Genomic DNA, 24,282 nt, shown 5'->3' with positions numbered 1-24,282 from the left:
TCACATGCAGATAGCGAGTGCTTAGTGCATGTTTCTGATTAATTGCATCCTCATACTTGGCTGATAATTGACCCTTTTAGACTGATGTGCACATATTAGACTAAAAAAAGTACCATGTCTCACTTCTGCACCCTCTAGCAATTGCTGTGAGAGGCTGCTTTGAAGAAGAAAACACCACTTTATAATAAGGGTTAAAAACTGCAAACTAACACATGACACGTGATAATTTAATGCATGAATTAAAGCAAGATGAATCATAAAGTCCTGTCACTCACAATGAACTAATGATCAAGTCACTGTGGCTTTGTGGGATTTCTTTATGCCTACTTGATCATCAATTAAGGGACGTTAATTCACAGTTAGTTCTTGCATTAATTGATAGGCCATCTAATTAGCTGGATTCCAAGGCAAACATTTGTGGTTTTATGGTCCAGTAATGATTAACAATTAATGTGTGTTATTTATACTTTTCATTTTGTTTGATGGTCCTATGGTGCTTCTTCTGACCGTTGGGACATGGATGTAAATCTTGTATATCTTCTCTAATGACCAGTTTTATTTATATATATATATATATATATATATATATATATATATATATTTTTTTTTTTTACTATAAGCAGCACTGTTTTTCTTGCAATGAGGCTGATCAAATGCTTGCACAATCCCGCTAATTTGTTGTCATATCAATTAATGGTTATATAAGTAAGTGGGAAGCAATCACAGTGAGCTGATCATTAGGAACAGTAATTCAAGATACCACTTTAACTCATGCATTAAATCCTCATGAGTCAAGCATTAGTTAAACTTGAGTGTATCATTTCGACCCTATTTGTAAAACGCCACCAGAAATTCAAGTCTTGCTTCTGTGCACAGGTTGGTTTCGATCAAACGTGTGTTAACCATGTTCTCCACCATAGAAACCATCCATTGATTTTGTTCTATATATAGAAGTTGTATAGTCAGGGTGTTCTGTTCTTGACTAATTTGCCGGTTCAACTGGTCGCTCCCTGTTCATGCTATTTTTTTGCTTGACTAGTATTTCAAGAAGCAATTACTTGGCCTCTATAAATTGGCAATTTTTCTCTCAGGCCTTGTCTTCTTACTCTATACTTCATTAATAATGCCCTCGCTATGTATGTTAGAAATGTAATGTGCTTAAGGACCTAGTCATTATGGTCTAATTTGAGGATATCTATGTATCTAGTCCCTCTGAGGGAAATCACATCCTCAACACAGTCACGTAAGAGTTTGGTGAAGGAGTTGGAAGTTGTGTTCTCAATTGTTGCTTCTTTTACCAGATTTCCATATACGTATGCGTAATCACTATCAATGTCAGCATCCAAATCTATTGGCAGAGCAATTCCATCACTTCATTTACCTAGAGGCTGCACCACAGACGAGACCCGCTCATTTCCATTTATCGAAATCCCATTTCTATTCCATCTGCTAACTAGTCACCTGTGAAACTAGTTTTTAACCATGGTTGGAAAGTGCAGTGGTTCTCACATGTCTCCCCCATTCCCTTTATTAGTGTTTATTCCCACCCATAAAAACCGCTGAAGGGGCACGCACTGCCAGCGCAGGTCGTTACATTGTAAAACACAGTGGCAGGGTGGCACGCAACATTGCGCATAGAGAAGCTAAGTGTGTCGGGGACGAATTAAAGAATAAATTTCCTCTTCCAATTAAAAGATGCATTTGTGCAACGTGAGCAGAGGAAGGCAACATTATCAATGAGGGGAAGAAAACACACTGTTACAACTCAGGAGGCACAATTACTGAGGCTGGTGGTATGCAATTAAATAGTACTATTTAGACAGTGCTACTCCCCACTAATAAACGCAGAACATATAGACAAAATAGGCTTTAGATGTACCTCTGAATCCCAACATCTGCGTGAACAGATGATGAAAGTGTAAACACAAATGGTAGGAAAATAGAAGGAAGCTGAGCTGATGGGACTATACATTCATTTAAGTGGATTATGACCAAGAATATAGTCCCGTGACCTAAGCAAGTAAACAGTGCTAGTGCGAAATGACAAGAAAAGCCCACTTACAAAAAAGAACATCAGAGGTTTTATTGAGAAAGGAGACGTAGATTCCCAGGGTATGATCCAAATGAAATGTATGTAGGGCAAGCACTGCACTACTCCCACACCGTGTTAAACCATGTTTGAGTCATCGGCCCCCTCTATGCCACCCCTCAAATCATTCTCGGTGCAGGCTAAGTGGAGCTTACAGGCATTTTAAAAAATGTACAATATAAATCTTTAAGCTAGCAACAAGTCAAAACGGGTCAGAGAAGTAATGCAAGTGAAAAATCAATAGGCAGATGAGTCTTGTTTATTCATGTTTTGACCCTACTGACATTTTGGAACATATTAAACATCTGTTTCCAGAAAAAAAAAACTCACATACTCCAACCTCCAAACCCCCCACCCCCCCGTATTAACACCACTTCCTCGTCTCCCCTATGCTCTTGCTTTACATGACTATGCCTGACCCTTGTACTGCTGGTGCAGCACAAGAACATCTTCCTGGGAGATCCTGGTCCAGCCCTTGCTGTGGACGTGGTATAGGTTAACCTGCCCACCGCTGTAAGCGTCGCGGTATGTTGCTTGGTAGATGGCACGCCGTCCAAGCTCGCAGGCCTCCTCGATGGTCAGGTCCTGCCGCAGGCCGCTGTCCATCACACCATAGGCGTACATGGAACCTGAGCCCACAGCAAAGAGGTCACCGCACACCCTGTTCCCCTCCGAGTCGACATAGTACAGCCCTGAGGAGGTGGGACAAAAAGCAGAGCCATTAGAAAGTGGGGAAAGCAATTCAAAGTAATAGACTGGCTCTGTTTTGTCTTTATCATAGAAGTCATACATTAGTCAGATACTTCAGTCACTCCGGTGGGACTGACTACGCATACAGAAATTCTAGTTGAAAGTCATTAAGGAGATGGAGAAACAAATGGACTTTTAATATAAGGGCTAAGATTTGCATGTTAGGTCTCAACGATGTTTTACCTTGAGACTTATTAGGTACACATGTACCCAAAAATGTACTTTTTGTCTTTGGCAGCCACTCTTAATCCAGTGGCAACAATTTGTATTATCCCATTTGAGGCCGCCAGCTCAGCTCTGAGACACAAATCTTACACTGATTTCTAGACTAACGGCTCTTGCTCAGAATAAGGATGAGTTCATTTTTATTTGAAGCATGTGCTTTTGGCTCAATTGTAGATCCTATTTTTAAGGTATTTGGCTGAAGGCAAATTGCTTATCCTCATGTGCCTATAGCAATATCTGTATAGGACAACCTAGCTCTGCCCTACTCCTTTTTACCCGCCAATCTCTTTGCATTTATAAATTCCGTACCCTTGTAGATATGATTGCTGTTGTTATATTATTTTAATTTTATCCTTCCTATTGATTTTATCTTCAAAAAGGTGAGCTCAAAAAGGTGAGAAAAGGCAGCAGGGATGTGTAAAGACTGTGGCGTTTGATGCCAAGACATCCTATATTCTCCTGACTCAGGTGTTGAGATTTGTTAAGAAAACTGAGATGGAACACATCTAACATCACTACTTTTAGAAAAAAAAAAAAAAAAACAACAACAACAAACACAAACCAACATGCAAGTGCACACGCTCCATGTCCTCTAGAGAGAGAATGTGAACAGCTGCAACCTCTCCAAGTGAAGTAACGCTGGCAGATATGAACAGCTGCATCCTCGAGTAAAATGAAGCCGGCCGCAGAACCTGCTGACAAGGCGCAGGCCACATCGCTGTCTGCCCAGGGGCCCTGCTCTCGGCCTTATTGATCCTTGCAAACACGCCAAAAATTAACTATCGACCTGCAACTCGAGCTGCACAGGTAACTGCACCTTACACCTCAAGGGGGAGAACAAAAAAACAATCCAGCAAGCTTACATCCTGTGGCCATCAGAATAGCACAGACTGTACATTCATATCCTTTCACACACACATTCTCAAATCTGGATATTTCCTGCCCCTCCACATTTGAACAAGCTCCCAAGTGCACTGGAGGCCCACAATGCTCCGATGGCCCTGTGAGGGACAGTTTGCTGCGCACAGTGCTTTGTGGACACATGCAAGACATTTTGTTCCACGCCATGACACACATGCTAGGCGTGATCCCAGAGTGACGGGGAAGGGGTGACTAGTGCCGGACTGGGAGCTCGCCCACAGCCGGCCTGCAGATGGTAAAAACGATTGCTGTGAAAAAAGGCATGTTTTTCATAGCGCCTCACCATAAAACCTGTGAAAATCATACTCGCAGAGAAAAACACAGGGACGCATGCATTGAGAACTGATTAATACCCACAGCCATCGCTCATCGAGCACATTAAAAAACACTTGAAAATGCCCTCAGATTGCCAACTCTCGCTTGCACAGTACCTCGGCTAAACTAGTGACAGTCTATTAGGGATTGAGAACCACTTGCTACTCTGAAAAAAAGGAGCTTACCATAGCTTTCAACTGGCAAATTGCAGCTTCCTCAGCCTGTCGTTAGCTTGCCATGATAATCATCCAGTGCTGCCTGCCTATGCACAGGGGTAATTTGCCATTCTGAGACCTGCCTGTTCCTCTTGAAAACTGTAAGGGACTCGTTAAAAACATAATAGGCAGGGAGAGAGAGTTGTAAAGACAGCCTCTTGTGTTGAGTAGCACAGTGAACGGAGGTGGATGAGGACTCTTTTAGGAGGTCCAAGTATAGAAGCAGAGAGGCACCAAAAAAAAAAAAAAAAAAAAGAAAGGAAAAAAAAAACACTTCCCACATCCATTCCTTTCCAAACACACCTGTGGTCTTTGTCGTATTGCTAAATGGTGTTTGCACCTCATAACTGTACTGGGGGGAAAAAGAAAAAGAAAAAACAAGAAACGGCGATGAAAGCTCAGGCAACATCATAAGAGGGTAAAATTCATGAGGCCCGCATTAAACCAGAAGTAGGGGGCAAGCTGCCTGGATTTTGGAGCATTGCGGCAGTGGCAGCCAAGAGAGTCTCCTTTCACTCCATCAGTCAACTGACAGGTGCTTAAGGAGGCTTTTTTTCCCTCTTTTTTTCTTTTTTTTCAGAAACAGCAGGCTGTGCAGCTGGCTGAACTGACAGCTTTTAGACGTAGGTGAGGAGCACAGTGCGATGGATGGGTGGCTAACATCAAATGGGTCAGTGTCTGTCCGTCATCTGTCCTTCCCACTTGAATTCACCATTGAATCGGGGGGGAAAGGGGAGCAGCAGCTGAACAGAGGGAGGGAAAGAACTATTACATCACTCTCGTGGGAGCGGCTGTAAAACTGACTGCCACATGGGTCTTCTCAGACAAGATTTCCTATCTGTCACCATTTTATCACATTTAATCACATATCACCTTATTATGAACCTGTTATGTCCTTGTGAGCAGCAGTGCAGGAACACCAAGACTCTTTCTGCTGTCAAACCCAAGTCAAAACCAGGTTTCATTAACAACAGCCTGATTAACGGTGTCGTAATATTTAATACTATTACACAGAGACATATTTGTCAGATTCTTCAACATGGCTTTTATTCAATTTACTTTGCAGGGAGCTTAAGACACTCCATCAAGGGAGTAAGTGCTCTTGACATGATTGTAGCCAGCTAATGAGCTTCCCACCTAATCGTAATTGATTTAATTTACATGACATTTACCACTCCATTCAATCATGGGCAATGTGAGGCCCCAAGAAAGCTTCCACACCTATTGACTAATAAAGGAATCATTATTTCCCCAATTGACTGTCCAGGATTTAACACGTGTCATTTACGTTTGTTGGCATACCAGCATGCTGTCAGTGTTCAAACAGGCCTCTCTGCTTTCCAGACAAAGCCGGCATCGATCTCAGTGTGTGTACGGGCATTATGCATGCGACCCAATTGTCCAGGGCTGAGACCCAACGTCCATCATCCTGCTGCGCTTTCGCTGGCCCGCAGTCCCAGCCTCATCGATTTCCCATTACTGTGTCACTGTGGCGGCCTCTTTAAGCACACCTTCTGTGATGTACGGCCTCACACTGCGTGGTATCCAAAAGCCACCACTCGGATTGCAAGGGGGCCAAGACCAAAAGAGAGGAAGCAGTACCACCTAGTGGCTAATGTGGTAACTACAACTTATCTCACATCTTTACATTAAAACTTTATCATAGAATTCATCTAATGTAAGCATTTTACTAAGAGAAAACATCCTAACGGGACATGAAATTATAGAAACATGCAGAAAATTTTACAAAAATAGATTTTTTTTTTCCTCAATTATATTTCTAAGCCATTAGAGTATATTTCATAACCAAGAGACATATTTGGCTATAACTCCATGTGCTGTAATGTTTAGAATTTTCTCAGCTAAGGCATGCCTCTAATAATATTCTTATTGTTAATTAATCTATGATTATTTCATTATTAGACTGTCAATCACCAATATGAATGTGTAAGATAAGTTGTAAGACAAGAACAAATTTTTGTTATCACTTGGTATGTTTTTGTTGAGTTATTGATTAATCAACTATGAGCTGGGCAATATGGCCAAAAAAATTTAATATCAGTTTTTTCCAATGTAGTGGATGATTTACAATTTCAGTCAATTATTTTCTGGCGACATGAACTGAAGATATAACATTTCAAAAATACTGTTGCCTTACTAAAACTATATGCTGTATATGATTAGAGAAACACATTCACAACTGATATGTTGCAATAAAAAACAGGTGTCATTTCAGATTTTTGGTGAGCAAGAAATCTTCAGAGGAATTATCTTTATTTTGCAATCCACAATGTTACAAAAGCAAAACTTTGATTTATTTACTTCAAGCAAACATTGTGTTTAAGTCAATATTAAGTTAACAATTGTCTTGAGATCACCATGTATGTATTTATACCACTTTTTAAGTATACTTTATCAGGGTTACCAAAGGTAACAGAATGGTAGTGTGATGGGTGAACTCTATGAAGACACATGTACTGACTGTCTAATGGTGCATGGTGCTTGAGAGATCTCAGGGTTTTTACCTGAGATCATTGGGGAGTATGCACAGCCCAGCCATAGCCATATCAGAAGGTGTAAGTCGTCATACCAACACACAGGTTATGTTTTTAATATGAACGTCATCTTACTGTGAACGGTCTTGTATATTTTCATGAAACAGAAACCTCATTCAATGATAAAACACTGTCTCTCGTGCATAAGGTAACTAACTGTTGGTCAGGACAGTCATTATAACTTTTGTTACCAACTACTTTTATTAATGTTAAAAATTTCTCTTCTCATTTTTCGTGATCCTTTACATTGGTCAGACATACAGTGCATGCTATATACAGCTGATATATTTACCTGGGCCTCTCTTGTCCCAGCCACAAACCATGGTTCCCATGCTGAGTCCCATGCCCTTGTACTGGTACACCATGTTCGCAAGCAGCTTGGAGGCCGCTGCCACAGAGATGCGTTCCTTGTTCCGAAGCTCGTAGATGCGGCACTGACGGGCCAGCAGGCGCTCCCAGAAACTACAGTCTGCAGCTCCTCCTGCCATGGTACCCAGCAAGTAAGGATTGATCTCTATAACCTTCTTCACTGTCTGTGAGGCAATGTAGGACCCTGCTGTGGCCCGAGAGTCCACTGCAACAATTACACCATGCTGGAACTGGAAGAGGCAACAACGTGACAGGAACACATTAGTGTGAAACATCACTGCAGGAGGAAGCACAGCAACAGCCACTCACATATAAGGTTATCCACAATTCAAGTACCACAAGTAGCGTATTACTATATGTTGAATCTAAATGGACAGATATATGATAAAGTGGAACCTATACTAGTTCCCACAACAGACACCACCAATTTTCACTTAGTTTTGTCTTGACTCAACAACACAGGGAAATATAGTGCAACTCTGACACAAAGCTGCTGGATAAGAAGCTCATCCTTCCAAAAGCTTCAATCAGTGACTCACAACAGCAGTAAAGTTTTAAAATGAAAGCCAGCCAAAGGGAGGTCTCTGCTGGAGTGATTTTTATCAACTAGGTACCCCGCTTCACTGAGCTTCAGGGATAAAGGTAGCATTGTTTTAGTCTTTTATATCTATCAACAAATCCCCTGAAGAGGACAAACCTAACTATGTGTTTTCCATTGAGTGTTTACTGTGTTCTAAACTGCAATATTTGAGAGGACAGCTGCACTTGTTGTTTGACTTTTAACAGTTTGGAACAGAGATGCAGAGAAAAGAGAGATGAGCTAAACCAGACCATGGATGCCTTGACAATTCATAACAGTAGCAAATGAGGTTTTAGGTATTCAGTGAGACTTGAACAAAAAACTGAATTAAGTTCATAGTTTAATTGTGTACTAGTTATGTCACATCTGCTGTTTAAAGTTAAATTAACATTTCTTTAGCATACTGAAATAAAGTTAACCAACTTTGGAGAAAACCTTGTACAACATCTCCATCATAATGTATTACATTTTCATGATTGATGGGAAATAATCGTTAGCATAAATACAAACATACAATAAAGTTTCAAGCCCAAATAAATAAAGTCTTACAGGTTGTTGTTTTATTTTGAAGTCCCAGTTAAAGCAGAAAGTATGTCAAGCTGTTTTTGATACTATGACCCTTGTTTTACATGAATACTTTTATCTAAAACATGGTAAATAGACAGGAATAACATTAAAAGACATATCATCACGGAAACTAAGCTAGCTTTGAATATATGCGCAATTAGCTTTAAAGCAGTGCACAATCATGGTATGGTACCTCGTTTCCGAATCAAGTTCTGACATATATGGTCAAATGAAATACCAACTACAAAGACGTAAAACTTCGACATAACAAGCTTGGGTTCAGTGGGATGCTCAGGAAGTAAAATGTCAACAATAACTGTAGCTTTAACAAAGGTCGAGAGGAGAGTATCAGCGATGAGAAAGCGGTTTATAGCTATGCTAGCATGCTAAAGTTGTTGCATTAGCCGGATTACAATTTTCTAAATGATGTGAACGAGTACACCTCTGAATGATTAAATAGAATGTGCTCTTTTTAATGTACATTTGATAACAAGTAATTCAACATCATAATTCTTTTAAAGTCTTTGATGCGTTAGCCTGCTTACCTTGAATGCTAAAGTGGTGGTTCCATGCAGAAACTCTATTTTCCTCTCGACGCCATCATCGTCCACGGCAGAGAGCGGATTTCTAACTGAAAAAGTCAATCCATCCGCCTGTGTAGCATCAAATCCCACATCGGTCTCCCTGAGCCCACAACCAAATTCTGACGGCTGACATTTATCAAACGAAAAATCCGCACAATCACTCTTCAACACACTAGCAAGAGCCATCTTTGACACTATCAAATGAGCAAGCAACTTCCGCTGTTTGGAGCTAAGAAAATTGTATTAAGCCATAATGGTAAAAGAAAATTACACAGCGCCCCCTGTGTTTGTGGAAGACTACAGCTACAGCGCAGCAACGTGTAGAATGATCAATAAGAAGTTGAAGAAATTGTAACTGACACAAGTAAACAATATGATAAAAAAAATAATAATAATAAAAAACCAGATTTTAAGGATATATAGTTTTTATTTTATCTACATGATATAGCATATTAATTGTGCCATAGAGATTTATTTTAGCCATCAAAAAGATGAATCAACAGTGTCAAACTACAATATTTTACTCTGAGGTTGTGTTGTACCAACAAGGATTCATTTAATGTCAGAATGGTTATAATCATTTTAAACTGGATTAGAAATTCCTAAATGTGGGGTTACTTGTTGCACAATTAAAAGCAAATATCTATTAGGCTATAAATCTAAATTACATAGTTTAACAAATATGACTAGGCTTGCTTACACAAATTAAAATAAACCCTAGTATTTACCCACCCACTGGAAGCATCTACTGGCATAAAATCAGGGCCAGCAGAAACTAGAGCATTGGCAGCAAAGCTCAATTTCTTTCACTGCAATATTCAACAGTGTTCAGCTCCATATCAGTTTACTTGCTGAAGCCGTATCTTACACATATTGCCTTAAATATCCCTCAAGGCACTTTGTTATGTTTCTCAATCCATCTTTAAAACTAAACCATTTCAAATGTAAGTTTATAGGCAAAATTGCATAACATTTCTTATCGGTTTTTTAACTTTTAAGCTATAATTTAAAGTTGAGTCTTAAAACTAATCCCTGTTGGTGCAACCCAGTCAGATTAATGTAACCACCACCCACACACAATGGGTTCCTTTTAGTTGTGAGTATCTAATTCATTTGCCATTCTTTTTCTTTCCTCAACTTTCTTTGCCCTCTTCTTCATGTCTCTGTAATATTCCTCCTTCAAGTTCTCCCTCTTCCTTTGGTGCCATCCTTGGGCTGTGATATGAAAGAGGTCCACATTGTTTCCAGAGTAGGCATCTCTGTGAGTGGCTCTAAACACAGCTTCTCTTGCTAAGGAAATGGCCTCTTCATTACTCAGGCTCCAACTCAGTTCTCTGTCTAGGACTCCGTAGGCATAGGGGGAACCTGAGCCAACAGAGAAGATGTTTCCCTGCAGCCGGGCACCATCACTGCACACATATATCAGCTTTGGGCCACTATTAGGGGATGGGGAGCAGGCTGTGGTAGTAACAAGCTGGTTACTGTTAATACTTGTGGAGCTATCATCTGTCATAAAAGAAGAGTATTCTCTTACAGAGTCGATGTTTCCTGCTTCTTTATCCCAACCACAAAGTGTAAGGGCCACACACACATCAGTCCCTTTAAATGGATGCAGCATAAATGAAAGGAGCTTGGCAGTGCCGCTTATGGACAGACAGCGTTTGTGTCTCAGCTGGTAGAGTCTGATCTCTCTTGTCAGTATTCGTTCCCACAACATGCAGTCTGCACCACTCCCAGAAGAGGTGACCACTAAGTGGGAGTGAATAGGGTTAATCTTTTCCACTTCTGGGCAAGCAACAAGCCCCCCAGCACTGGCACGAGTGTCTGCAGCTGCAATGACCCCACCTTGGAAGACAAAGCCCAGGGTCGTTGTCCCGTGAGACAGAGGGAAAGGCCTGCGGACCGTCACTGGAGGGTTACCTTGGAAATACGATGATGGTGATCTGTTCAAAAAAGAGGTAGAGTTTAGCAAAGGTGGTATGAAAAACTGCAGTGGGACCTCATTATTTCTTTGAGACTTCTTTGGCCCCTTTAGTCCAAGGTTGTAACAATCAGTCATAAGAAATGATGTAGCTGGTGAAGCAGGTAGCCAGTTTTGATGCAAACAACTATTTCTCAGGTTACAAATGTCTTCCAAAGCCATAGCAGTGCAAATGAAGAAGTAAAAAATAGAGATCCCTTGATCGCAAGATCAAAATGTCTTTTATAGTGACCAGAAAGTAAAAAGTTCTCTTCAAAGGCCGTAAATCTGAGCCCACAATGAAAGCTCACATAACAGTCAGAAGCCTCTCACTCTTTCACCATTTTCCCTTTTATAGCCCTCCCAAATATGGGCACTTGCCCACTAATAAACGTGGACCTATCACTTGGAGCATCTCAGATGATATAAATGATATTTAATCCTTCTGCTATGAAACCTACACCCCAAGAAGCTTCTCTCTGCAAACCTCATATGTTCTGCTGCCTGACAAAGTCATTTTGCCAGCAGTACAAGTTTATACAAACTAATACAAAACTTGTCATTTTCAATTTGCAGTCCAATCAACTGCGGGTACAGGTCAGCAGAGAACGGATCAAATTATATATAAGAAACTTTCTCAATCCATAAGGGATTCATTTTTATTTTTGAGCATTTGGTTTTTCGCAAACATCCAAAATCATCAATTCTGAAAAGTAGGACTACCCAAAAAGTAACTAAAGCTGTTAGAAAAATGAAGTGGACTCAAAAGTAGTTAAACATTTCTCCGTAATATGTAGAGGAAAGGGGAAAATGGAAGGAGTTGGAAATAAGTTTTTTACTTAGTTCTAAGTAAAATAAAAGTACGTAAACCTATTTGTTTTACATCACTGTTAAAGTTATGTACTGTCCACTACTCATGACACAGAAACAATTAGGCACTGCATATCGCGATAATATATGAGATGTGAAACTGAAGTACATGAGAAATCATTACGGCTCTAATTTGCCTTTACAGCTAATACCTACTAACGTCCTTGCAGATCCAAGATGGCGTCAGTTTCCACTCAAGCCGTAGTTATCTGACTGTCTAGTCCCATCGATCCATTCAGTCGGCTAAATCATGGCGTCCGTCAGTACGGGGAGCAGGGTGTCCTGCGGGAGAGATTTGAATTGTGTGCCAGAGGTAGCCGACACGTTAGCTGCGGTTGCCAAACTTGGGTGAGGAGAGTGTTGTTGTTTTAAGGCAGAAGTGAGCTCTGGCAAGAGACGGTCTTCTTGCTAGCTTTCAGTCAGTGCGTGATGCTTGCTAAGCTAGCCGGTGAAATGACAGCACGTGCCCAGGCACAAAGATGATCACCGATGTGTATATTTTATCTTTAATTGACTGTTTGATAAAATGTTATTATCTGGATAAGGGAGGCTTAAGTAAACATGCCTGTGTAGTTGCTCTGCCTTATATTATGTACTACAACAGTGTTTAAATTCTGTGTTTCTGTGTCTGTTCAGGTTTGATTTCCTGTGCATGCCCCTGTTCCATCCGAGGTTCAGGAGGGAGTATGAGTTAGAGCCCGCTAAATCCAGACCTGGAGCCCAGACCCGGTCAGATCTGCTGCTGTGTGGAAGAGGTTGGTCCTTCTAGTCTTTCATCCTCATCATATAAGTGACTGAATTCCTGCGATTCACTCATCAATCCATGTGAAAATGAGAAACTGCGCTCCAGAATGTTAAAGTAAATAGATGAAAGTTCACTGTAATGGCACTAGGAGGGGTACATACCAAGACCCACACTCCACATGTCTGATATTTTCACAGGATTGTTCAACTACAAATTATAACTGATGTTTTTGTCAGTTGATGCTACTGACTGGCACTCAAGCTGCCCATTTTCCAATGTTGTAAAAAAGTGGGAAAAAAAATTAGCTCCCACACCTTTTTCTGGATTTGTTTTAACATGTAATCCATGTAACATGTAAGGAGCACTCACCACACATTTTATGGCTGGAACATTAAAGAAAGAAAGTGGAACAGCCAGAACAATTCAAATGATGTAGTATGTGTTCAACATCTAATCATGCCAGTAAAAGCACAAAGCATTTAGATATTTATGAATCATTTGATAATGTAGATAAAGTAAGAAAAAAAAAGTTATACAAGTATATAATTGCAATAATATAAGAACAATATTACAATGTGATGTGAAATTCCATTGTGATTGCATCTTTCTGCTTTAACTCTGCATCCACGCACACCTCCTTGCAAAACTGGATCCACAATAAGACCTGCAGAGTGTTCATAACCCATTGACGCATCATTTGATGTTCATTTTGATTTTGTTTTGATTTTCATATTGACTCTTCAGTTTTCTTAATCATCCCTTTACTTTGCCTAGATTGGAATACTCTTATTGTTGGGAAACTTTCTTCATGGATCGACGCAGATTCAGAAATTGAAACGGAACGCAGAAATTCAGAGGCAGTAAGTGCTTTTTGTGCTGTTGCATTTTTTTGTTTGAACCTGTCCTCTGTGTCGAGGTATCAATAAGTAACGTTTAAGTGGTTTTCATGGCAGTTTTAGTTATTTCATGTATTATGCTGTTGCTAAAGTAAATTCATTTTGCTCCATCCTCATTCAACCATCTGTGCTCTCATAATTTATTTCTCATATTTCCCTCCAGGCTTTGGTGCAGGAGTTAAACTTCTCAGCCTACCTGGGTCTGCCTGTCTTCATGGTCCCTCTGAAGGGCCCTCAAAATGCCAATCTTGCCCGTCTGCTGCTAAATCACATCCACACTGGACACCACACCTCAAATGTAAGAAAATTGCGGTTAATGTTGATGTTAATGTATATACACCTTTACCAAATATATTCACACTCAGTTTTTCACAATGGGAACATTTAATTTAAATTTATTCTGTGTATAATTCCCCCTTTTCAGTTAATCGTACTATTTTATTAATGATGAGATAAATCAGAGAAAGAGAGAATTATACATTTACTATCTGACTTATTTTATTAAAGGGTCAAAAGTTTACACAGCCCAAATTCAGTGTGTCTTCAAACAGCCTGGGATGTTTCCTGAACTTGAAATCATGACTTAAGATGCATCAGACTGGCTAATTATCCTTATAGATAATCAATTGGGAGAAAGGGAGAAATTCAATCTGTGGCTTCATTATAGGGCCTCTCTTCTCCCCTCACTGTGGTTTCTCAGGTCATGATGGAAAATCGGAAGAAAATCTGTAGGGCCAACTGTAAGGCATAATGGCCCCTACTCTAAAAATCTGTGTGATCAAAGTAATGTAGTTAATCTTCACTGAATTGACAAAGTGAATGTTTAAGATGTATATACAGTAATTTGCAAAAGTCTTAAGCCACTTTTAGCTTTCTTCTTTTTGTGGGATTGTAATGAGTTTACACATTTCTTTCTGAATATTAGTGTTAAGATATGGCAAGAAAATGCAGGAAATATTAGCACTGTGCTAACCCCCCCCCCCCCCCCCCCCCCCCCCCCCCAAAGGAAAAAAAAAAATTAAGGAAATGTCTTTACAGGTTAAAGTCAGAATTAAGTGTGACCTCTGTTTAGACGTCTTAAACTCTCTTGGGTCAACAGTCTGGAAGTTTTCTAAAATAGTCTTGTGGTATGTTACAGGAAGCTTCCCTCAGTGCAATAGTTTTTCTTAACACTTGTCCTGTCTTTTATTTTTTTTCTCTGTCAACATGATCCCGAACAGCATCTATAATATTCATAGTTCTTTCAGACTTTTTACTTTTTAATGCTGTTTACTTATTTCCTTTGTATTCTGGTTGTTTGTGTCTTGATTCATGACCATTGTAATTTTGTTAAAATAACAAATCTAATGTTGATTTCTTTTTTTTTTTTTTTTTTTTTTTTTTGGCACATCTTTATAAATTTCCAAACTTACTTGTAATATATGTAGTAAATATGAGAAAAGTCAAGCACAGAGCTGAAGTCATTAGTAAACTGCTGTTGTCTCTGGTTTAGTTTTGGATCCGTGTTCCACTAATGGCTCCAGAGGACATGAGGGAGGATCTGATAGAGAACGAACCAACCACTTGCGTCGATGACATGAGTGTTGATGAGAAGACCTGGAGCTGGTTAGTTTCACACCAGTCCACTTCCTGAACAGACTGAGTGCTGTCTGCATACTAAAACCGTTTTCATTGATTTCCTTTAAAGTCAAGACTCATTTTGTTTACTTGCCTTTGCTCTTTTAGGTGGCACTCTTTAAGAACCCTTTGTGATTACAACAAGCGGATCTGTCTGGGTGAGCGAGTGCACTATGAAGCAGCCTCTGGCAAAGTCAGTGAATTACAAAATAATTATGTTTGTGTCTGCCTCTGAAAATGTACTACTTTATATTCCTGAAGCTATTGAAGTTGGAGCAGATATGCCATCAGATGCTGTGATTGATAAGTGGCTCGGGGAGCCCATCAAAGCAGCCATACTTCCTACCAGCATCTTCCTAACAAATAAGAAGGGCTTCCCTGTTTTGTCAAAAGCCCATCAGCGAATTATCTTCCGTCTCTTCAAGGTAGACTGTGAGAGTTGCAAGAGATGATAATCAACAACCTGCTGGAGTGTTGTCCTAATGGAAGTCTGTTTCTGTTCTCAGTTGGAGGCCCAGTTTATCTTCACAGGCACCAGCCGCCACACTGAGAAAGACTTCCGATCCTACCTGCAGTACCTGGAGTACCTCAACCAGAACCGGCCAGCACCCAATGCGTATGAGCTCTTTGCCAAGGGCTATGAAGACTACCTGCAGTCTCCCCTCCAGGTAGGAAAGTTATGTGGCACATGAGAGATTAGTTCAGTTTTTAATTATTCAGTCTGAATTTAATAGCTTAAAAAGCCAAGAAACTATGGTGGTTAAAAGTAATAAAACAGACAATTATAAAAAAAAATAGTAAAGCTTCAAAATGAACTCAAGTAATTAAAACAAAAACGCAGGTTCAGAAGTGTTATTGTAAGCAGTTGAAAGTGATACTTGTAAGGCAGTAAAATTCATAAGAATGATTAAGATTATGGCTTCTGAAATTATTTTCCTCTCTTTTTCAGCCCCTCATGGACAATCTGGAGTCTCAGACATATGAAGTGTTTGAGAAGGATCCTATTAAGTATTCACAGTATCAACAGGTAACACAATCAAGCTTATGACAACATTTCTAAGTTGTGGAGTTAGTACAGGGCAGTTTATTTGTGGATATGCTCCTCAATGCAAGTTAAATTATGCTATTGTTGAAATTAAACAGAACTCAGAAAGAGCCAGAACTAATACTAACCTGTCTGTAGTTTTATGCTGATGCCATTTTAGTTGTGTTATATGAAACAGACACTACACCATTTCAACAAACTCGGTAGATGCCAACTCTGGGACCTACAAGCAACGGATTAAATGACAGATTTCCACATCTTGAGGTTGCATTTGTTATTTCTTTGGGACTCATTGATGCTCTGCATAAAGCGTGTCATTCACGCTTTGACATAAATGGTTGCATACATGCACATGTGATCAAGATGGACAGTTTGTATTCATGAAATCACAGTCCTTTACAGCTATAGAGTGCAATGGAACTGCATGGAAAGCTCAAATAAATCAAGACTAAAATTAAGTGATAAGGCTAGACTTAAGCAATGGGATTTCTCTAAAAACACGGCTGCTTTTTTTTTTTTTTTTTTTTTTTTTATACAGTCAGCGTTTAATGTGGGAGTTGGTAAATCTTACTTGCATTGCCTGTGTTGCCCTTTCAGAACCATTAAATATGTTTTTCACTTGGCATTAATTCAGAATGACTACTTGACATGCAATATGTTGTTAAATCTCTCTAAATCTCTTCACAGGCTGTATATAAATGTCTACTTGACAGAGTGCCTGAGGAGCAGAAGGATACCAATGTTCAGTGAGTAGCTGACAAAAGAATATGTTTAAATTTTGCTTTATTACTGAAATCCATTCAGATTTGTAGAGCAGTGGATGTGAAATGTAATCTTCTCCTGTGTTTTTGATACAGGGTTTTAATGGTGTTGGGGGCAGGTCGGGGTCCTCTGGTCAATGCGTCCTTACGGGCTGCCAGACAGGCTGACAGGAAGCTGAGGGTGTACGCTGTGGAGAAAAATCCCAACGCTGTAGTCACGTGAGTTGAAAACCACACTTCAATGCAAACACACGTCTAGCATGTAGAGTGTCATAGATTAATCTAGCCATCAAAAGTTATTGACTATATATGCCACGACGTGACCTGTTTGATTGAATTGCGATGCGTACAGGACATACAAATGGGATGCAGTACATTGAACTCAGTTCAGGGATATAAGCCACTTTTACACAGAGATCCCATTTTCACAGCCAAGCCAAAGGAGTAACAGAGGTGAGACAGGCTGGACTTTTACACAGCGGACCTGTGTTCCGAAATCAAAGGGGCGGTGACACAGTGTATAGCGTGACGTATAACTTGTGCGTCGGAAATACCCCGAGCATAGCTTCTTAGCTAACCTCTCCAGAGTTGGCCCATCTTTCACACAACTTCCACAAATGTTAGCATGGATAGAGTCCTCCGTCTGAAGTGACAACAGCTCGCGGATCTTGGCGTCTCCCCAGTTTGACATCTCTCTGGTTGCGTTGATATATGTTTGTTACTGTACCCAACAAGTGCACATTGTTAAATCCCCCCTGTCGCGGGGGTCGCACATGCAATACGTCACACCTTGGTTGCAGAACGAGAGGTGTTCCTTTTACATAGCGTTCCGGAATCTTGATTCCACCTTAATCACGGCTCTGTTACTACCTCCAAAGCTATTACAGAGCTGTGACAGAGGTGGGACCAAATGATCCCACCATTTCATTTACACAGACGTCGTTCCGGAATAAAGGTGAAATATTCCCGGAACAGAAGTGCTGTGTAATAGGGGCTATAGACATACAAGTCCGGAACTGACTTCATAAAACTGGCTCCAGTCTCTAAAGGGTCAGCATATGTCTGGGTTATTGGATTTTCTTTTCAGAACCACAGCTGTCATCACTGGCAGCCTTGTCTTGCAAATGACCAATCTGTTCTCACAATATGATTGGATATTATTTTCTGTGGAAGAGAAAAAGAAAATCAAACCATTTTCTATTCAGTTTATTTTTGAGAATGAAAAAGAAAAATGTCTGGCATTTCAACTTAAGTTTTTGTATTATGAAACATATCAGTAACCAGTTACTTTTTTTAAATATCTGTGTCTGAAAAGAAAATCCAATCATCAAAAAAATATCCAGAGATCCTGAAACACTGTATTCATAATATTGACAATATAACCATCCTTACCATTCTGACTAGTTTACTTGGATATAATTGTATAAATATGTGCAGAGTTGACATGAAAGTTGTTCTTTTGCTTTTGTTTTTAAATGCAGGCTGGAGAATTGGCGCTTTGAGGAATGGGGTGATCAGGTAACGGTTGTGTCATGTGACATGCGTGAATGGGCAGCGCCTGAAAAAGCTGACATCATCGTCAGTGAGCTACTCGGGTCATTTGGTGACAATGAACTCTCCCCTGAGTGCTTAGACGGGGCACAGCACTTTCTCAAAGGTACTTAAGTGATGTTTATTCAGTGAACTCCTTCATAATGAACCCAAATTAGCACTAAATGACTACATGTAGGTGTTGAAGATGCAGAGCCACTGAGTGCAGTTCAGCTTCTGCTTTGTGCCAGAATAACCAAAGTGAAAAGCATTTGTTATCCTCCATCACCTTCCATGCATCCTTGCATCTCAAATCTCTTTTTCTTTTCGGTTTCTTTCATCTTTTCACGCCAATCTCAGATGATGGAGTGAGCATTCCCTGTTCCTACACGTCCTACCTGGCTCCTCTGTCTTCCTCTAAGCTTTACAATGAGGTGCGAGGCTGCCGGGAACGTGATAAAGACCCCGAGTGCCACTTTGAGACGCCATACGTCGTGAGGCTTCACAACTTCCACCAGTTGGCTGACCCCAAAGCTTGCTTCACCTTCACACACCCAACAACAGGTAGTGAAGCTCTGCATGAATGAAAGAGCACACAATTTAATATGTGTTATGATTATGGTGACCCTCCCTTTTTCTTTTTCTCACAGATATGAATAATAACCGGTATCAGTGCCTCAGATTCTCAGTGGATTGTAACTCAGTGCTGCATGGCTTTGCTGGCTACTTTGAGACAACGCTGTACAAAGATGTCACACTCAGTAAGTCGACTTTCAAAGCAAAAGTCGTTTTCATTCAGTCTCCAATTACATTGCACAGTAGCTGAAAATGACAGCAAGCATTAATGATTAAACGATAAAACGGGAATTCAGCAAAGACTAATTTCAGAGGTTCCAGGATTTTTCAGCTCTAAACCCAAAAGAAAAAAAATGGTGTCCCACAGGAACTCAAACTGCCATCTACGTCTATTTTTACTGACTCCTCCACTGTCAAAACACAGCATCTAAGATGAGGTGAAGCAAAAAGAGCATTCCTCTGTTTGAATTAGGCTTAGAGTGCTGAGTTGTGGCAGAGACATGTATAGAATGTCAACATATTCTAAACCTGGTGTTGGAAAGTTACCTCAGTAACCATGTTTCTAGAGTGAGGAAGTAAACTTAATTTATTCCTGTAAAATGAATCAAATCTCTGTCTTTGTTTGCTCATTCAAATGCTATTTATATGTTAAATTGTCATTCACCTAGATTCTAAATTTTGCACGTAGAGATCACAGTATTATCATAAACATACTTTAGCTGTAGGGTAGTTGTATCAATTTGGTTTTATTAGCATTAACAAGTAATTCTTATTTAATTAATGTTGTAATTCAGTAGCACCGGAGGGGCAATGAAGACTCATCTGACACATCTGAATATTAATGTATATGTCATTGTCTTTCTTCAAGGTATAAAGCCAGATACACATTCCCCTGGGATGTTCTCCTGGTTCCCCATCTTGTTCCCCCTAAAAGTAAGTCATAGAATGCTGGTTATATATTTAATTAAGTATTGGTTATTTAAAGGTGCTGTGTGTCGTATTTATTGCAGATTATAGTTAGAGCTGTTTGATTTACTTTATTAAATGGAGACGGTGCATGTTGATGTGCTTCTGTATTAGATTAATAAAAGTTTTAAACACAATGGATTATTGCAGAGGTTGTTAATTTACAACTGTTGTAAAGCACTACTCAATATGTGAAAATTATAGAGCAAAAGCAATCTTGCATTATGTATAATGTTATGTTACCTTGTTTGCCCTTTTTTACACACATGAAACAATAATGTGAAGTCTAACATACCCCATAATACTTGAATTCACCTACAACATCAAGATCTTCTCAAAAAAATGCCAGTGTTATATCTCTATGGGTTGTTTTACATGCATCATACAGATTTTTTAGAATTCAGTCAAAAAATAGTTGGTGAGGGGCTAATAACTCTGGTCTACACTTAAATTTGATTGGTGACTGTATTGTGCATAAATGCCACCCATTAAAAAAGCATAATAGGAGAAGGGAAGGAAGTCATTTTGAGCTATTATAGAAACGCTGTGGATGCTGTGGAGGCGGCCGACTCCCTCTGTAGATAGAAACTTAAAAATAAAAGGCAGCAGTTCTAATTTAGGTGATTATACATGAGGACTAATGATTGAGTCATAATCAGCTACTGCAATTAAATAAGCACAACATGTTGACATTTAAAGTTGCAGATTAAGGAAGAGTTAGGGTGATTTAATACTGCTTTTCAGCTCTACTCACCTCAACTGCATGTTTTTTGGCATTTTATCTATAGTATAGTCTGTTACTATTTGTAGAATTACCTTTGCCAGGGTTTCAAGTGATCTGGTTCTATACAAGGTACACTGTTATGCAGATCACAGACTGGTCGGCCTGAAATCGTTGCTGCCTTAAAGAGGTCCTATTTTACTAAACCCATTTTATTAGTCTTTGGTACATTTATTTGTATATTTGGGGACCCGAATAGTTCAAAAAGTTTGAATTTGAACCCTCCAGGTGCTGCAAAGCTATCTTTATATTCATTTTGGCAAAAATAGTGGATTTCTACAACATGTTTTAATTCCTGTTTAATTTGTTATGTCTATTACTAGTTACATCACGACATTTGCACATATAAGGTCAAGACTTCCAACAAACATTTCTCCGAGTATGCCTTAAATGTTTGTGAGTAGCAGCGGTTGTAGTCCATACTGAAAATATGTACATACTTCAACCTGATTATCTAAAAATGTTCAGTTGTTGGTTGAACAGGACAGAGCAGCACAGCAAACAACCTGGAGGGGGTGGGGCATGAAGTGGCTCATTTGCATTTAAAGGGCCAGCGCTCAAAATGACCTTTCTGGTGTCAATACTCAGAAATAGGGGTTGAAGATGGACCTGTGGAGTTGAATTAATGAAGAATGAAGAATTCAGGCCCAAGCATAGCATTTACAGTTTATGTAGACCACAGGGAAATGTTTGAAAATGCATAATTCCGTCTAAAAAAGCAAAATATCACCCCTTTAATACATGTGTGTCATTTTGTGAGGTGGGACATCAACTCAAGCAAGTGGGAAATCTCCAAAAATATTAAAGCAAATTTTCTCTGGCTCTATCTTGATGTATTAGCCACAGATTTGTGTGAAGTGTGAACAACTATATTCACACCTTGTCTAATTTTGAAAATAATGACTTAAAATTATAATTTTAAGTTTTGCCGTCCTACATTGTTGCCTCGCTCAGAGCTGCCGTCACACTAAGGATCACTTCACAATTGTTTACACTGTGTCACTATGACAACCGGCCCCACTGAGAGAAGATTATACCCAGAGTGGAAATGAAGCTTACTAGACGCCAAGCTGAGCAGATGCCATCAGCAGAAAAGCAGCATAATTGCAGAAATGAATAAAAAATAAATGAACTCAACCTCTGCTGCATAGTGATGATCTGGATATAGAGACTCTGAGCAGAGATGGGGACTGTGTAAAACATCCATCCATCTCTGTAAGTGAACCACTTAGTCATTGAGAGGGTGGCAGGGGTCATCGGAGCGCAACCAAAGGTGGCGTACACCCCTAGACCCCTTGATGCCAGTTCATTTCATGGCTGACTTACAGAGACAATCAACCATTCACTCACATGTTTTTGTTTTTTTGTTTTTTTTTTTTTTTAGTTTCAGGTTTGTGTTTTTGACTAAACAAACAAGCTGACTCATAATATTGCCTGAGGTTGTCACATTATGACTTTTTCACCAAATTGTGCAGCCCTATTAACACTGAATTGAATAGAATAGAATAGAATAGAATAGAATAGAATAGAATAGAATAGAATAGGTCTTTATTGTCACTGTTACAGGAACAATGAAAATCAATTTAGCAGCTTTTCTTCTTACTTAGCAGCAAAAACACTTACTGCAAAGAGACAATATAAAAATATCAAACAAAATTGTACTGAAAAGTATTGACAATATACAATTTATAATTAGAATGTTACATGTCCTATTCCGTTTCTGCAAGTAGCTCCTCTTAAAGGAGTGATATTTTGCTTGTTTAAGTGGAATTTTGCATTTTAAAACATTTCCCTGTGGTCTACATAAACTGTAAATGCTATGCTTGGGCCTGAATTCTTCATTCTTCATTAATTCAACTCCACAGGTCCATCTTCAACCCTATTTCTGAGTAATGACACCAGAAAGGCCCTTTAAATGCACATAAGCCACTTCATGTCCCGCCCCCTCCAGGTTATTGGCTGTGCTGCTCTGTCCTGTTCAACCAACAACGGAACATTTTAGGTTGTCAGCTTAAAGTTTGGACATATTTTCAGTTTTTACTACAACCACTGCTGACTAACAATTATGGCATATTTGGAGAAATGTTCATTGGAGGTCTGGACCTTGTATGTGCAAATGTCATGATGTAATAAATAAAGCAGGAATTAAAATGGGTTGTAGAAATTCACTCTATTTTTGACAAAGTGAATATAAAGATAGCTTTGCAGCACCTGGAGGGTTTAAATTCAAACTTTATGAACTATTAGGGTCCAAATGCACAAATAAATGAACCAAAGACTAATAAAAGTAGGTTTAGCAAAACATGACCCCTTTAAATCTCACACACTGGACCTTTTTAAACAAACATAAATGCTCAGCTCTGCACTGACAGATCTTCTTCTTTCCCCTTAATCGTTGTGTTTTCCATTTCCTCATCCACAGCAACCCATCTCTATATCTCGGGACGACAAAGTGACGGTTCGATTCTGGCGCTGCAACAACGGGAAGAAAGTGTGGTACGAATGGGCCGTGACCGAACCCTCCTGCTCCGCCATCCACAACCCAGCAGGACGCTCCTACACCATCGGCCTGTGAAGACGACACACCGGCACCCCCCCGACACGAGGCAAAGCCCGACACATGTTTCTGTAAGACACGGTGTCACTGGAAGTGTGGGCAGCCCGGCTCTTTTTATATACACAGTCAGAACCCGGACTTGTGGTGTGAACCCCTAATGTCAGTGCAGTCTGGGTTTGAGAACCATTAGTGGTAGGCGCTTCTGAATCGACGTAGAGAATAAAGCCGATATTTCAGTCTGTGTTACTGGGAGTTTATTGTCAGAGTCTGGTTCAGCAGAACTGCACAGACTACAGCACCTTCAGAGTAGGTCAAACACCTCACCACTGGTTCCTCACGCTTTGTTTTTCCGAAGCTGTCCTTCCTCTCCTGTCGTCGCCATGTATTTTAGACGTACACACTCAATGTAACAGGACCTATGCCTTATCAAACACATTCCACACCGATGCACAGGTACTGATCTGTACTGAAAACAAAAGTGTCGGAGGAAGGGTTCTATTCAGGTCACATAAACATGTCTGGGGGCTGTCTCTTCATACCTTAGTTATTTTGTTTATGTATGTTTGATCCATGTCAATAAAGACTACACTGTATTGTCCTTTGTACATTCTCCTGTTTGTTTTTACTGAAATTTTGGGGAATCTTGTCTTTTCAAAGTCAAACCATAGCTATTATTGTATGTACGATGACCTCATATTAGAAGAAACAGTAAATTCATTGATGTCATAGATGTTTATTCCAGTAGATGTCACCCTTTAGGGGACAGAAAAGACTAGAATAACAAAAAGCAAAATAGTTTGATGTCACT

The 24,282-nt window shown here is 39.7% G+C and overlaps 3 protein-coding genes across 3 annotated transcripts; 1 reads left to right on the top strand and 2 right to left on the bottom strand.

Moving 5' to 3' along the window:
* Nucleotides 1-2,058: 2,058 nt before the first annotated feature.
* Nucleotides 2,059-9,385, bottom strand: psmb5 (proteasome 20S subunit beta 5). The gene is made up of 3 exons (XM_030160469.1): nt 9,132-9,385; nt 7,363-7,669; nt 2,059-2,781 (listed from the first exon to the last, which is right to left on the bottom strand). Exons 1-3 carry the CDS (start codon nt 9,354-9,356, stop codon nt 2,498-2,500), a joined length of 816 nt encoding a protein of 271 aa, XP_030016329.1. The 5' UTR covers nt 9,357-9,385; the 3' UTR covers nt 2,059-2,497.
* An 875-nt stretch (nt 9,386-10,260) lies between these two features.
* On the bottom strand, nt 10,261-11,474 carry psmb11a (proteasome 20S subunit beta 11a). Its single transcript, XM_030160640.1, has 2 exons — nt 11,464-11,474; nt 10,261-11,113 (listed from the first exon to the last, which is right to left on the bottom strand). Exons 1-2 carry the CDS (start codon nt 11,472-11,474, stop codon nt 10,261-10,263), a joined length of 864 nt encoding a protein of 287 aa, XP_030016500.1.
* A 753-nt stretch (nt 11,475-12,227) lies between these two features.
* On the top strand, nt 12,228-24,072 carry prmt5 (protein arginine methyltransferase 5). The gene is made up of 16 exons (XM_030160468.1): nt 12,228-12,348; nt 12,637-12,755; nt 13,520-13,605; nt 13,805-13,939; nt 15,134-15,246; nt 15,367-15,416; nt 15,520-15,683; nt 15,765-15,926; nt 16,208-16,285; nt 16,991-17,049; nt 17,161-17,283; nt 18,546-18,721; nt 18,955-19,158; nt 19,245-19,355; nt 20,039-20,103; nt 23,340-24,072. The coding sequence occupies exons 1-16, from the start codon at nt 12,251-12,253 to the stop codon at nt 23,490-23,492; spliced, it is 1,896 nt and encodes a 631-aa protein (XP_030016328.1). The 5' UTR covers nt 12,228-12,250; the 3' UTR covers nt 23,493-24,072.
* The last annotated feature ends 210 nt before the right edge of the window (nt 24,073-24,282 follow it).

This window comes from Sphaeramia orbicularis, chromosome 17 (genome assembly GCF_902148855.1).
Source record: "Sphaeramia orbicularis chromosome 17, fSphaOr1.1, whole genome shotgun sequence".
NCBI classification, from domain to species: domain Eukaryota; kingdom Metazoa; phylum Chordata; class Actinopteri; order Kurtiformes; family Apogonidae; genus Sphaeramia; species Sphaeramia orbicularis.
The sequence above is the reverse complement of the archived record's forward strand: the minus strand, read 5'-3'. Positions and strand labels throughout refer to the sequence as shown.